The sequence below is a fragment of the Natator depressus genome, chromosome 7, assembly GCF_965152275.1.
Source record: "Natator depressus isolate rNatDep1 chromosome 7, rNatDep2.hap1, whole genome shotgun sequence".
In the NCBI taxonomy this organism is placed as follows: domain Eukaryota; kingdom Metazoa; phylum Chordata; order Testudines; family Cheloniidae; genus Natator; species Natator depressus.
Genome location: NC_134240.1, coordinates 50,936,706 through 50,952,576, shown reverse-complemented (window position 1 = coordinate 50,952,576; position 15,871 = coordinate 50,936,706). Strand labels below are relative to the sequence as shown.

At 53.7% G+C, this 15,871-nt stretch overlaps 1 protein-coding gene across 4 annotated transcripts in view; it reads left to right on the top strand.

Annotated features, from left to right (window-relative positions):
* Positions 1-15,871, top strand: part of RNF123 (ring finger protein 123) — a 159,734-nt gene that overhangs the window by 130,940 nt on the left and 12,923 nt on the right. For all 4 annotated transcript variants that reach the window (XR_012640259.1, XM_074958387.1, XM_074958386.1 and 1 more), the window contains exon 36: positions 10,230-10,372. Coding sequence is in view for 3 of the 4 variants with exons in the window: in XM_074958387.1 (XP_074814488.1) it covers positions 10,230-10,372 (143 nt within the window). In the remaining variant the exon portion in view is untranslated. The remainder of the gene's footprint in view (positions 1-10,229; positions 10,373-15,871) is intronic.

The following is a 15,871-nucleotide window of genomic DNA, read 5'->3' as shown; positions in this document are numbered from 1 at the left end:
TGGGCTCAAGGGAGCAACCAGGATATCCTCCGTGCTGCACCCTCCCCAGGGACAGCGGAACAGAGCAGGGGGCTTGGTAGCTGTTTTCCCTCATTAGCATAGCGGTGTGCTGCATGTCTGAGTGTGCCTCAGGCAGAGCTTGGGCTGGATGCAGACCCTGCAGAGGCGTCTGGCAATTCCCAGCAGCTCCTGGGAGCCCTGGCCTTTGAATCACCTTGTTGGTGACTGCTCCACAGACCAGCCTCCTGCATTGTGTGTTCTTCCCCCCTGTTCCAACAGCCCTGCACTGGTCTGTGCTGAGGCATGGGCCCTCTCCTAGCTCCAGCTCTGGCTTTCAGAACAGCCGTCTCCCTGCTGCTTAGGGTCCTGCTCCTGGAAGTTGGTTTGCAGAATCAGACCCCAAAGTTCTCACTTTTTAGAGTCTATTTTTATAGGAATTTCTTCCTATGCCAGTCTATGGGAATTGCTTCATCATGCTGTTGCTGAATCAATCAGCAGATAGCACATTCCTGACGGCTCCGTGCTGCTAGATGTTATCTTGTTCTTTGGTTCTCCCATTCTTGAGGCTGTTGGGTGGATTCCAGTCTGCCCTCCGGGGGTCCTCTGGTTATTTCCACTTGACGCCTTCTTCAGCCGATGGACGCTGGATTCTTAGGCTGGCACCTCCCTGATCATTGTTATTATCCACACCAAGCATCCATCCACATACATCCTCTATCTCTATTTTAATCACAATTGTTAATACAACAAAAGGGCGGGGAGTCTCTGGGTGCTGTTTCTGTTGTTAGAGTATTGCTTTGGGTCTCTCTCTCTGTGAATTGCTTTGAGAACAGACTCTGTCTTAGAATGTACTAACACAATTAGCAGCTTGCAAGTGTCACACATAGAGGGAGAGAAACAGTACCAAAAACCAAGAGACCTCTTAATTAGTAATACCCTGGAATTTAAACTATGGGGAATCAAACTCATTTGTGATTTTAATACAGAACTTCTTTAATATGATCCAACAAAGGCTCTGACCTCGCTTTCATGGGTGACGGCCAGCTGTGATGCCACACATCTTGTCTAGGCTGCGAATGCCATTGCAGTCTCAGCTCTTTCCAAAGCTGGAGGAGGCAGCAGGAGGCAGTAGAATTGTCTGCAGGGCCCATCACTAGGTTAGTGAGCTAGTGGAAGAGGGGCCCTGTGCAGACAGAAGCATTGGAGGTGCTGCGTCTGTGCTTCTGGCCCCTTGCTACAGGGCATGAGGCCAGGGTCTCAATGTCTGTAAGTGGAGCGCAGCAGTGTCCCTGTCTCCTCGTTAATCACCACACTGGGCTCATCATCTTCGAGTGATGGTCCCTGTTGTATTCCACTGAGGGTAATGCACATGCGCCGTGTACCTGGAGCTTTTCAAGGTAGCGGTGTCCATCAGTCCATATATACACCCTTACATTACCTCATGGTTTTGCCTGAGGCAATAAAGGGCAGGGTGGACTGACTGCATCTCCAGTTGCTTCTTACCACCCCATGATCCGAGTCGGAGCTTCTGCTGTCTTCTCCTCCTTGGTGATGCATTTTCCAAACTTTTCAGAAAAACTATTTTTATTCTTGTTCATAGTTAGAATTTTGTTTTTTGCAGTAATTTTCTAGTTCCTAGAAGCTTGGTAAAATTAAGGACTTGGGTAGGGTGACCGTATTTCCCTATGCTGAATATGGGACAACTGGTAAAATTACTCGTATTCAAGCAAGTTCAACGGCAATCAAACGGAACTATGCAGTACAAAGTTCAAATTAACATCAAGTTGACTGAGCCCCTATTAAAAAATACTGTGTAGTTGGATTATTTTTATTTACTTATCTTTAAGGCTTTAGGGTTCACTCGGGGAGGGTCTCACACACACACACACACTCTCTCTCCTTTACCCCTCTCTCACATGGGTAGGGGGGTAACCAACCGACCTGGCAATACCTGCCTGGCACACTCCGCCCTCCATGCCTGGATGGGCCCCCAGGATGGACCCGCCTCTCCTGGTACCTGGCATTGCATCTTCCCAAAGGCAACACATTGGGGGCACGCAGATTCACATTCCCCCCCCCCCCCGAATAGGGCCAGTAACAGCCTTTTGGCACTGTGTGGGAGAGAAGGAACGGGAGCTGCTTCCAGATGTGGGATGGGGGTGGGGAGTAGGATGACCTGCCCCATGTCTTTGCAGAGCTTATCTCTTTCCTCCCCCTTAACCCCCTCCCCCATGTCGCTGTAAGCAGCTTGTCCCTTCCTGCCCAGACAGTATCGAAAGGCAGCTAACATCTCCAGGCTGCTGATGTAGACCAGCTGCTTCTGGCTACAGCGTGGGCAGGAAGGGGTTAAGCCCTAAGGATGCGTTGTGCACCAGGGCCCAGGGAACCTGACTGCAGGGGCTTCAGTGAACCTGGCCAGAGAGGGGGCTCAGCAGGGGAGGGTGCCTAGGGGATGGAGCAGCCCTGTGTTCCCTGGGGGCAGGACCCAGGGTGAGGGGTGTGGGTGAAGAGCGTGCTAAGCCTCTGCCCCGGGAGTTGCTATGGAGCCTGCAGGGTTGGGGTGTGAACAGGCTGGAAATCGCTTCCCCTGCCTGCTACTCCAGAGCTTGGCTGAGGGATGGAGAGGTTTCCCCGTGCCAGCTCTGTGCGAGGCTTTGGTACATGCAGGGCTTGGCGGCTCCTGGCCAGCACCCCTTGGCTTTCTCAGGGCGCTGGCCCAGCCAGAGGCAGTGGGGGAAGAAAAGAGCCTGCTGGCCAGGCTGTCAATGAGCTGAGCGCTCCGACAGGGGGCTGGCTCCCCGTACAGCGCTGAGAGTGGGATGCGCCCTGCCGGGGGGATATGACAAAACAGCAGGGCTTGGGAGGCGAAGGGGCAAAGCAGGGAGAGGACAGTGAGGGGGGGAGCATGTAAAGCGCTGATGGGTGGGCAGCAGAGGTGACACGTAACCAACTGCTGCCTGGTGCCTGCCCGCATTCACTAGTCGCTGCAGCAAGCAGCCAGTGCCGACTGGAAATGGGGCGAGGGGCGGGGCCCTGCTCGCTGAGAGCTGGCATGCAGTGGGGGGCTGCGCTGACTGACCAGGAGGGGGAGTGGCTGGCCCTGTGTGCTGCATCTTTTCCCCCGCTACCAGCTTCGCACACCCACCCCCATCGTTGACACTGGATCCCCGCACTCACTGCCGGTGGGTGGGTGACTGGTGAGCAGGGATCCAGCCAGTAGCAGGACTTGCTGATACTGATTTTTTTTTTTTTGCGGGGGGGGGGGGGGACAGAAAATATGGGACAATTTGCTTATTTTTAAGAAAAAGTCAGGACACCTGCAGGAGGACTTAAATATGGGACTGTCCCTTTAAAAACAGGGCATCTTGTCATCCTAGACTTGGGACATGGCTTTGGCGGTTTCCTGCCAAACAATCTGCCACCCCCACCCCCCCCAACACCCAGGTCTGGAAACTGGATTATGCCAAAGATGCTGGGATTCAGTCTGTTGTCCTTGACTCGCTCATTTTCCATCAGCAATGAGTACTGCTTGGGGAAGCCCAACCCACATCCAGGTGCAGTATCTGCCTCTCCTTCCCTGCCCTTATGCGGGAAGGCTGAGCCCTCTGCCTTGAGGTCTCCGGGGGGCCACAATCAGACTCTGGCTGGAGAACTCCCCTGTACATCAGCCTGAACAATCTGAGTGCTCCCCTCTACTGTGGAGCCTCTGTCCGGCTCCACTGGTACCAGTGCTAGAGACCCCGTGCCCGGACCTAGCCATGAGCCTCGGAAGTATGTGCATAAGCATGGCAGTAAGTCTTCCTCCAAATCAAAGAAAGACTCCGCACTGTCCACGAATTCCGGCTATGGAGAAGTGACATGTTCCAAGGCTCACAAGACTGACAAGAGGCTGCACCATTTCCCAGATCTGTACCATCTGCTGGACCCATGTGCCCCTCCTGCTTCAGCTCCACCAGTGCCCCATGAATCATCGGTTCTGAGACAAACCCCTTTACCAGTCCCAGTTCCATCCATAGACCGGGTACCATTAACTCCGGGGAGACTTGAAAGTGCTCCTGGGCCTCATGATCTGTTCGCCCTGGAAAGAGTGAGGTCTCTGAGTGTTCTGGTGCACTCACCTGTTCAGAGGGCCCCATCTCCTGCATTAGATCTACCACCTGCTGGCCTTACCGTGTCGGCACCACCGTTTGTACAAGACTCCAGTTCCTCCAAGTCTGAGGATTCGGATGTTCAGCATGGTCCCCCACTTCTATTCCAGAGACATGACTATTGGAGGGTGCTGGTGGCACCATGGTAGTTCCCTCCTTTCATAGCTCAGGAGCCACTGGTACCCAGCTCATTGGGCACCAACACAATAGCAGCAGGATCAACCAGATTGGCTATATTGGAGCTCATGGCATCAATATTCACCTTCAGAACCATCCAGTTCAGCATGGGAGGATGCTCCTATTTCACCTCCCCACCCTTTGAGTAGGCATTCGGAACCTGGGTTAGACGATGCACCCATGAGCCCAGTACTGATTGACTCCAGAGAGATTCCCTTCGCCATCCCCGGATGCCAGATGCCTATCATCCATTTCAAGAGCTACTACAGAGGATAGCCAGTGCTCTTGAGATCACACTAGAAGAGGTGCAGGACAGTCAGTAAGAGTTATGAGACATTCTGCATGCATCGGTACCGGGAAGGGTGGCCTTCCAGATCAATTATACCATTATTTAACTGGCATGCACGGTGTGGCATATCCTGGCCACATGCACCCCCACTCCAAAGGAGGCTGAGAAAAGATATTTCCCCCCCCAAGGGATCTGAGTTTTTGTTTTCACACTCTCCACCTAACTCCTTGGTGATCCAGGCCACGTCGGAGCGGGACAAGCAGCAACACTCATGCTCCACCCCGGCAGACAGGAGGGCAAGAGACTGGCCCTTATGGGTCGAAAGGTCGTCTCAGCAGAACTACCGTTCTGGATCTCTGACTGCTTGGCACTGATGGCCAAATATGACTTCATGAACTATGGACGGAGGGCGGAGTTTGCAGATAAGTTACCTCAGTAGGATCGTTCCCGATTCCAAGCAGTGTTACAGGAAGGCAAGTTGGTCACCAGATCCATACTCCAGGCTGCAGCTGATTCAGCGGACACATCCTCATGAGTACTGGCGACTGGAATTGTCATGAGGAGGGAATCTTGGATACATTCCTCCGGTTTCCCTAGAGAGGTACAGAATACAACTGAGGACCTCCCCTTTGACAAATCACACCTCTTCAACCAGAAGATGGATGATTCCTTACACTCACTGAAAGACACTGGCGCCACCGTACAGTCCTTAGGCATACATACACTGGCACCAAAGAAAAAATGTTATTGCCTGCCACCTACACAGCACTACAGAACCCCCCCACTTCTCCCACCAACAAACCTACGAACCTCATTAGAAATATCCTAAGGCCCGCAGAACCTGTCTGCCTGTTTTGACAATGCAGACCTCTGCACAACACACTCGGTCATCGCGAAAGAGATATTTCGGAGTGCGACTAGAGAGCCATCAACAACTCTGTACACCAATGCTCTTGCCAACCACCCCTTTTGGGGGTCATCTCCAATTCTGCCTGCAAGTAGAGCGATAACAATGGACCAGGGATTCCTGGATGTCATTTGACGTGGCTATACCATCAAGTTCATGATGATGCCTCCTCCACATACCCCGCCTCAGTCCCTTCTCAGGAGTCACTCTCATGATAGCATCCTAGAGATGGACTCCCTCCTGTGGAGAGGAGCAGTGGAGCCAGTCCCTATACCCCTCCATGGCACAGGGTTCTGCTCCCAACTATTTCCTGGTACCCAGAAAGAACGGGGGATGGAGACCAATCTTGGATCTCCAACACCTCAACCGTTCCATTCACAAGCCAAAATTCCACATGGTCACACTTGCAGCCATCATTCCCCCAGTAGAAAAAGGCTTTTGATAAGCAGGATGGCTACTTCCATATCGACATATAGGCGACTCACAGACAGTTCCTGAGGTTCAAGGTGGGGCCTCGACACTTCCAATACAGGGTACTCCTTGTGACATAGTGAGGATTTTCCCTTGCTGTGTTGTATGTGAGCCTATGTGAGTCTTACTGTTTTGTATGAATGCTGTGTGTGCCTCAGTTTCCCTGTGTATTGCACCAATGTCTAGGTGGTGGGAATAAGGGTGTGTGACTTTTTGCGGGGGCTGCTCCAGCTGCCTGCATGGATGCCATGGCCGCCCCTTCGTAACCAGAGACCCAGGAGAGGGATGGGACCAGGTGACTTTTGGCCCAGGAAGCAACCTAAGGCCGGAGGAGGAGCAACAGGCAGGGCAGGGGCCAGGCAGCTGGAAGTGAGTCAGTCTCGGCTGGCTTGGGGCACAGGGGGAGGGCCAGAGCCCTGGGTCTGGGCTCCCCTCCCCCAAGATGGACTTGGCTGAAAGTCACTGATTTCTGTGCTAACAAGTTCTGTCATACGCTATGTTCCTGTTGACTAATAAACCTTCTGTTTTACCGGCTGTCTGAGAGTCACATCTGACTGCGGAGTTGGCTTGCAGGGCCCTCTGGCTTCCCAGGGAGCCCCGCCTAGGCGGAATCGCTGCGGGAAGCGCACGGTGTGGAAAGGGATGCTGAATGCTCCGAGGTCAGACCCAGGAAGGTGGAAGCTGTGTAAGCTTCTTGCACTGGAGACAGTATGCTCAGGGAGAGGAGGCATGCTCCCCCAGAGTCCTGACTGGCTTCATATGGAGTAGTTCCAGAGCATCTCCCCAGTGACTCCGTGACACTCCTGTTTGGACTTACCACTGCCCCACAAGTCTTCACAAAGATTTTCTCTGTGGTAGCAGCTCATCTACCTCATCAAGACTGACATCAAGGAGTTCTTGTCGTCCCCTACCTGGTTGACTGACTGCTGGCAGTGCAGTCCAAAGAGGAAGCTCGAAAATTGACGTCCCAGCTTCTTCTACTCCTCTTCTCTCTAGGAGTGAGTGTCAATGTTGAAAAAGCAACTTTGCAGTCTACACGGTCCCTGGAATTCATAGGAGCATGCATGAACGTGGCCTCCATGTGCTTATCTGCTAAGGGACAGGTTCCAGAGCCTACTGGACCAGATTTCCCTAGTGACTAACAACCCTTCAGTCTCAGCCAGGACCTGCCTTTCCCACCTAGGGCACATTGTGGTATGCACATACATCATGTCCTTTGCTCGTCTGTGCCTTCGCTGTCTACAAGTATGACTGCAAAGAGTGTACTCCCCTATGCACCAAATCATGGACATCATACTCAACTTTCCACTGGAGGTCACCTTTTCACTTTGATGGTGGACAGACCCACTACAAGTCTGCTCTGGGATGCCCTTCCTTCCATCCTCACAAACTGGGGTGCTCACATGGGAGATCACATGACACAAGACACTTGGACCATGCGAGAGACCAGGATGCACGTAAACATACTGGAACTTTGGGTGGTGTGCGAAGTATGCCATGTGTTCTCACCAGCTAACTGTTGTCCAACATGACGAGGACATGATGATAACACCATCACAGTATACTACATAAACAAGGGGGCACGAGATCCCCAATGCTGTGTACATAAATGGTACACCTATGGAAATGGTGTATTGCACACCATATCCTTTTTTCGGCAGTCTACCTGCCTGGCACCCAGAATGTGATTGCTGATGCTCTCAGCAGAAACTTTTGCGACCAGCCATGAATGGGAGTTGCACGACACAGTAATTGCAGACATCTTTGGGGGACGCAAATCAGGGACCTCTTTGCATCCCACACCAACACCAAGTGAACCCAATATTCCTCAAGAAGGCGACTTGGTGTCTACTCACTGGGCGACACTCCGGTCGTTGATTGGTCAGACCAGCTGAACTATGCCATTTCCCCCTTCCCACTCTTACTTTGCATCCTCCACAAACTCCAGCGGGAGAGCGTGACGGGTCATTCTGATTGCTCCGTTCTGGCCCTGTCAATTTTGGTTTCCCCTTCTCTGCATGTCGAAACGTCCTCCACTCCTGGTCCAGGCGTTTATGGAACTGCTAACAATACAATAGCAGACTCAGGCACGTCAATCCGCGGACTTCTACCTGACAGCTTGATTTTTGGATGGACACCTCCGTTAATATGAGAATGCTCGTTGCCAGTATAAAACTTTCTTCCCAGAAGCCAGAAGGACTCTATGAGATACTGCTATCAGGCTAAATGGGCACATTTCACTTCCAGGGTACAAGAAAAAGGCCTTGCCCCCGAAGCTGTGGGCATCCCGATGCTCGTAGACTATTTCATCTATTTAAAGACATTGGGGCTTGCTCTCAATTCCAGCAGGGTGCGTGCAGCAGCCATTAGCGCCTTCCACCCGCCAGTGGAGGGGCATTTGATATTTACCTATCCCTTGACTGCCCCATCTGGAAGGGCCTTTTATGTAAATACCTGCCCAGTCAGCCTATTGCTCCCTAGTGGGACCTCAACCTGTTAATGAACACTCCTTTCAAACCTCTGGCCTCCTGCTCTCTGTCTCACCTCTCCATGAAGGTCGCTTTCCTTGTCTCCATTGCTTTAGCAAGGAGGGTGGTGAACTGGGGGCTATGGTGGCCACATTCCATAAGGACAAGGTCTCCCTGCGCTTGCATCTGAAGTTCCTACCAAAGGTGGTTTCCCGTTTCCACCTAAACCAACCCATACACCTGCCCGTTTTCTTCCCCAGACTGCATGCCTCCAGTGCAGAACAACGACTCCATTCTCTTGATGTTCGTAGGGCCCTGGCCATTTACCTGCAAAGGACAAAGCCGTTCCAGAAGTCTCTTAGACTATTTGTTGCCATAGCATAGAGAATTAAAGAGCAGGCTGTCTCCCCCCCAGAGACTCTTGAAGTGGTGCATTACGCTCTATCAATTTTCGGGACGGTCCACAGCGGGTGGGATAGGGGCCCATTCCACGAGAGCTGCTGCCACACTCCATGACATTCCCCTCACAGATACATGTAAGGCAGCCGCATGGAGTTCGGTTCCCACGTTTTCTTCTCATTATGATCTGTGACGGACGCCTTGTTCAGCATGGCAGCCCTCTGTTCCACAGTTTCGTCTTCTACCTCACACCCTCCTCCTACCTACGTACTGCTTGTTACTCCCCCTCCGTGGAATACAATGGGGACCAACGCCTGAAGAAGGGGAGGTTACTTACCTGTAACTGGAGGTTCTTCAAGATGTGTGGTCCCTACTTGTACTCCAAACCCACCCTCCTTCCCCTCTGCTGTGGATCTGTGGATCTGCAGTGGAGAAGGAACTGGAGATGCGGTCGGTTCGCCCCACCCTTCAGGCAAACCCATGGGATGACGCAAGGGGCATGTGCAGTCCGACGGATGCTATTACTTTGGAAAGCTCCGGCTACGGGTGTCCAGCGCATGCATGTTGCCCTCAGTGGAATACAGACAGGAACCACCCATCTCGAAGAACCTCCAGTTATAGGTAAGTAACTGCCCCTTCTAGCTGCTGAACACCTGCTGCTCCCCAGGCTGTTCACTGGGCCCTGGTAGTTTAGCACCTTGCACTGCCCTGGCCTCTGCTAAAGTCAGTGTGCAGCAGGGTCTAGAGCCAGCAACAGACCTGGGGCTCTGCCACCTGTGCAAAGGGGCAGGGCTGCCCCCAGTGGGTACCAAGGGATCTGATTCCTTGTCTGCAGTTACTCTCTTTCCTCCAGCCAGCGCTTGATCGGATCCTTCCAAAGAGCCCGCAGCCATTTCTGTCTGAGCAGGGAGTGTTTTTATCTAGTGTGCTGGGGTGATGTGGCCAGTCCTTCACAGGCTGCCCCCTCCTGCCTGGCTCCCTGGCCTATGGGTTGCATGAGGAGCTGCCCCAGCTGTTGGCTCCTGGAACTGAGAGCTCTGCTGCTGGCAGCGCCCTGACCAAGGGGGGCAAGCGCCTGGCAGGACAAGCCAGGCTGTCGGTTGCTTTGGGGTTTTGGAAGCGCTGGCCTCAATGCCAGGGCAAACCTGTGCTGTCACGGAGTCCTCACCCCGCAGAAGTCTGGTCCCAGTGCCTGGTATGGTACTGGTGGGAGGGTCAGCCCTGGCTAATGACCTGCAGTGCAGGGCTCCAGGTTAGCACAGCTCTTCCCTGGAGTCTAGGAAGCAGCTGGCTGCTGCAATTCAATTCCCAGTGCCCTGCCCTTGCTCTCCATGGGGAATAGAGGCCTGACCTTGTGTGTGTGTTTGCAGGGCCAAGCGGGCGACAGCTGTGCTCCTGGCGGACCCCTGCTTCCAGCTCCGCTCCATCCAGTACCTGCTGGGCCATGCAGAGCCATCAGCTCTGGCAGCCATGCCTCCCTCTGCAGACAAGAGACATTTCTCCTTGCACACCTGTAAGTATCTGCACTGCACCAGGCGAGGGCCATGGGGGTGTCCCCTTGGGGCATCTGGCTGGGCCAGCTTTGGGAACTGGAGCTCTGTCCTCCTCAGAGGCAGGCTGACCCCTGGGGTCATGCTCTGGGGTACGGTGGGGGGGGTGGGCCTCCCTTCCCCCTCCCCCACCCTGGGGAACAACACGGGGTTGGTTTTTACAGCTTGGTCTTCACTCCATTTGTGTAAGAGACTCAACTTGGCAGGGAGAGATTCCCGCGGCAGCCTGTAGCCAGCAGGGGATGGGCCATGAAGGACACTGCTCCTCCACGGGCTGAGTGACTCCCCTTGGGTACTGCAGGGGGCCGGAGCTGGTTGCACCCTGCACACACCTCAGGGCAGGACAGTGAGCCAAGGCAGAGCTCGGTGCCAGGGAGCGATGTGGGTGCACCCAGGCCCTGGCACAGAGCTTTCCCTCAAAGTCTGCTTTTCCCAGGTACCTTCCGGCAAGAGAGGAGAGAGAGAGTCTTTGCCAGCTGCCCTGTCCTACCCCAGGATCTAGGCCCACCCCCCGGCCGTGCCCACAGCCCCTCCAGCCTTCTCTCAGTGCCAAGGGAATGAAGCAAAATGAAGGGATGGCAGAGAAGGGGCAGCTCCCAGGGCACTAAAAACACGTCTCAACAGTGCCCGTGGGTCCCTGGCAGGGTGGAGGTGTCATGCAGTCACAGGGCCTGGTCTGTGCCCCACAGCTTGTCACCAGTCTCCTGGGAGTGCTCCCTCTAGTGTGCCAGGCCCCAAGGCCCCACATAATTCCAGTGGGACAGGCCCATGACCTCCATCCCTGGGCCATCAGCACCAATGACCGCTGGTTCTCTGGGTGGCTCCCTGCAGCGAGTCCAGCCCAACCAGACCCCTGCCAGAGGCTTGTACTGTCCCCTCCAGGGTGCAGTGCTCTAGAGTATCTGCAACGACACCAGGAGTCTGTTCCTAGCCAGGGGACCATTTACTAGTCACCTGGCTACAGAATCGGGGAGTCTGAGGGGAGCCCAGGGAACTGACTGGTAATGTCCAGCCCAAGTTCCGTCTGGGTAGCCAGGGCCCACCATGCTGTCGTGAACCCCATGGTTCAGGCTGTGTCTCCGTCCGACTCCTTGATCAGTTCCCATGCAAGCACCCCGACTCCTTCCAGCAGCCAGCTCCTATCCCCGCACCTCACACTTCCCAGCCTTTGTGCTCGGGCTGGGGCCTGAGGGCGGGGAATCCAGCTCCTTCCGGGCTGCTGGTCAATAGGTGTCCATGTCCTGGGGACTGGCTTTGCCGTTTGTCTTCTCATATTTGCCCTTGATACAGGGTCAGCCTTGGGCCAGTTTTTTCCAAGTGACACATCCCAGCTCAGACAGCTAAGTGCCATTCATACTATTCCTTCAGCCTGTCCCGAGAGCAAACAGTCCCCTCCCCTATCCCACACCCACACTGGGCAGACTTGCAAAATAAGAGGGAAACTGAGGCACACATAGGCTTCATAAAAATATGACAGAAAATCCCCCTTAGTCATAAGAGGCACTGGGCAGTCACAGCGCCCTCTGGCTGGAGCTCCATGTGACCTAGCTGAGGATGGCTCAGAGCCCAGGTGCTGCAGTGCCCATTGGGGAAGGGCAGGGCTGGGCTGCCCCCTTTGCTCCCGGCAGTAAGGCTGTACCACAACACTGTGCTGCAAGGGGGAGGGGCGGGGTGTGCCTTGAAGTGGCTGGAGTCCCCACTCTGCCAGCACAGAGCTGTTCCGAGCACCTGCCCTGCCCGGACTGCTGGTCCCTCTGGGCAGGCACACACCTTGGGAGCGGGCAGTAGGCTGGAGTGTTCCACCTCTGCTGAGACAAGAGACCCTGCCCCAGGAGAAAGGGTCTGGCCCTGCTGCAAGAGCGGAGACTAGCTGTCTGGCCTGGGGTTGGATCTGTTGGTCTTCAGGATGCCGGTGTTGCTGCTCTCTGCCACAGCTGGCTGAGCACTGCTCTCATTACAGTTGTGAATCCACAGTTGTCTCCTAGTGCCACAGCAGGGTGGGCACTCAGCCAGTGGGTCAGTGGCCAGCATGTGGAGATGGCCTTGGGTAGCCGGCCACTTGCACATTAGTGCAACTCTGGCATCTAGTAAGGCTCTGTAGGCTGCAGCTGGTGTGTGCCCGCTTAGTGAGGGGGTGTTCTCTGAGCTCTGCCTAGCAGTACCAGGTATTGTCTCCTAGTACTGCAAAGGGAAGATGTGCTGGAAATGCAGTGGCCAGGTGGTATGTGCTCATGCATGGCTCTGAGCACCTCTCCTTATGCACAGGTAGGAGCTGCTAATTAGCTTCTCAGAGCATGCTGTGCTCGGCTCAGTCACTCACCACCTGGATCCCAGTACCTGCGGGCATGCCCTGCCCAAGCCCCTCTGTGTAGCTGAACACTGAGTGCTCAGGCTCTGCTCCCCTCCCCGTGGCACTGCAATTCTAGCACAGTGACTGGGCTCTGTGCAGCATTGTTCTGCAGCCCAGCATCTCCCCCAGCTCTGGACATCTCGGCCACTCTCATCTCTCTGCAGCGCACAGAGGTGAATCAGCATTTTGGCGCCACACGCTCTTGTCACGCTCCCCCATGTTCCCACTTGCTGCCGCATTCTCTGCCTCTGTGGCTGTTCCTTTTGCTCCTGCCCTTACTCCTTCTATTTTAACTTTTCTGTCTTGTTCTTTGGGCAGTGGGGAGCAGGGTTCTCCCTCCTGGGCATTCCTCCTCCTCCTCCTCCTAAGTGGGTGGTTAACCCCTCAGGGTTTTAACCCTCCCTGAGCCTTGGCTGCAGTGTTTCCCTGCTGACTCTTCTGCCCCTTACACGTGCAGCCAAGAGAGCACTGAGTCAAATCCAAGCAGTGCTCGATTTGTGAGGCAGCCTTCCCAGGCTTGGCAGATGATGAGTTGTGCCTAGCGTGCACCTAGCCTTCCATCCCTAATTCTGATAGGTCCTGGGGCTACGAGTTGAGCAGGCAAGTGGGGTCCCTACCTACCAAAGCAGCTGTGAGTCCAACAGGGGAAAATGGACCAGGAACCACAGTGCAGAACAGGGAGAGTCTCCAGAAGAAAGGAGAACCCTGACTGCTTAACTAAGGGGATAAGTCATAGAATCATAGAATATCAGGGTTGGAAGGGACCCCAGAAGGTCATCTAGTCCAACCCCCTGCTCGAAGCAGGACCAATTCCCAGTTAAATCATCCCAGCCAGGGCTTTGTCAAGCCTGACCTTAAAAACCTCTAAGGAAGGAGATTCTACCACCTCCCTAGGTAACGCATTCCAGTGTTTCACCACCCTCTTAGTGAAAAAGTTTTTCCTAATATCCAATCTAAACCTCCCCCATTGCAACTTGAGACCATTACTCCTCGTTCTGTCATCTGCTACCATTAACAGTCTAGAGCCATCCTCTTTGGAACCCCCTTTCAGGTAGTTGAAAGCAGCTATCAAATCCCCCCTCATTCTTCTCTTCTGCAGACTAAACAATCCCAGCTCCCTCAGCCTCTCCTCATAAGTCATGTGCTCTAGACCCCTAATCATTTTTGTTGCCCTTCGCTGGACTCTCTCCAATTTATCCACATCCTTCTTGTAGTGTGGGGCCCAAAACTGGACACAGTACTCCAGATGAGGCCTCACCAGTGTCGAATAGAGGGGAACGATCACGTCCCTCGATCTGCTCGCTATGCCCCTACTTATACATCCCAAAATGCCATTGGCCTTCTTGGCAACAAGGGCACACTGCTGACTCATATCCAGCTTCTCATCCACTGTCACCCCTAGGTCCTTTTCCGCAGAACTGCTGCCTAGCCATTCGGTCCCTAGTCTGTAGCGGTGCATTGGATTCTTCCATCCTAAGTGTAGGACCCTGCACTTATCCTTATTGAACCTCATCAGATTTCTTTTGGCCCAATCCTCCAATTTGTCTAGGTCCTTCTGTATCCTATCCCTCCCCTCCAGCGTATCTACCACTCCTCCCAGTTTAGTATCATCCGCAAATTTGCTGAGAGTGCAATCCACACCATCCTCCAGATCATTTATGAAGATATTGAACAAAACCGGCCCCAGCACTGACCCCTGGGGCACTCCACTTGACACCGGCTGCCAACTAGACATGGAGCCATTGATCACTACCCGTTGAGCCCGACAATCTAGCCAGCTTTCTACCCACCTTATAGTGCATTCATCCAGCCCATACTTCCTTAACTTGCTGACAAGGATACTGTGGGAGACCGTGTCAAAAGCTTTGCTAAAGTCAAGAAACAATACATCCACTGCTTTCCCTTCATCCACAGAACCAGTAATCTCATCATAAAAGGCGATTAGATTAGTCAGGCATGACCTTCCCTTGGTGAATCCATGCTGACTGTTCCTGATCACTTTCCTCTCTTGTAAGTGCTTCAGGATTGATTCTTTGAGGACCTGCTCCATGATTTTTCCAGGGACTGAGGTGAGGCTGACTGGCCTGTAGTTCCCAGGATCCTCCTTCTTCCCTTTTTTAAAGATTGGCACTACATTAGCCTTTTTCCAGTCATCCGGGACTTCCCCCGTTCGCCACGAGTTTTCAAAGATAATGGCCAAGGGCTCTGCAATCACAGCCGCCAATTCCTTCAGCACTCTCGGATGCAACTCGTCCGGCCCCATGGACTTGTGCACGTCCAGCTTTTCTAAATAGTCCCTAACCACCTCTATCTCCACAGAGGGCTGGCCATCTCTTCCCCATTTTGTGATGCCCAGCGCAGCAGTCTGGGAGCTGACCTTGTTAGTGAAAACAGAGGCAAAAAAAGCATTGAGTACATTAGCTTTTTCCACATCCTCTGTCACTAGGTTGCCTCCCTCATTCAGTAAGGGGCCCACACTTTCCTTGGCTTTCTTCTTGTTGCCAACATACCTGAAGAAACCCTTCTTGTTACTCTTGACATCTCTTGCTAGCTGCAGCTCCAGGTGCGATTTGGCCCTCCTGATATCTTTCCTACATGCCCGAGCAATATTTTTATACTCTTCCCTGGTCATATGTCCAACCTTCCACTTCCTGTAAGCTTCTTTTTTATGTTTAAGATCCGCTAGGATTTCACCATTAAGCCAAGCTGGTCGCCTGCCATGTTTACTATTCTTTCGACTCATCGGGATGGTTTGTCCCTGTAACCTCAACAGGGATTCCTTGAAATACAGCCAGCTCTCCTGGACTCCCTTCCCCTTCATGTTAGTCCCCCAGGGGATCCTGGCCATCTGTTCCCTGAGGCCTCTTGCAGAGTCCCAGGGGCCTCTTGCAGAAGAGGGGAGGATTGCAGGGCCATGAGTGTCCTCTGCCTCCTTGCAAGTTGTAAAGTGGGTCCTGAGCACCATGGGGAAAGAAGCAGGGCTTCTAATCAGCTCCCTCCCTCCCGAGCTGTCCAGGTGGGCCCTGACTAGTTCCCCCTCCCCGTCCCAGGTTCAGAGCCAGACCTCTCAAGAGGGCTCCAGGCCTTAAGGAAGACAAGCCGTAGGCGGCCT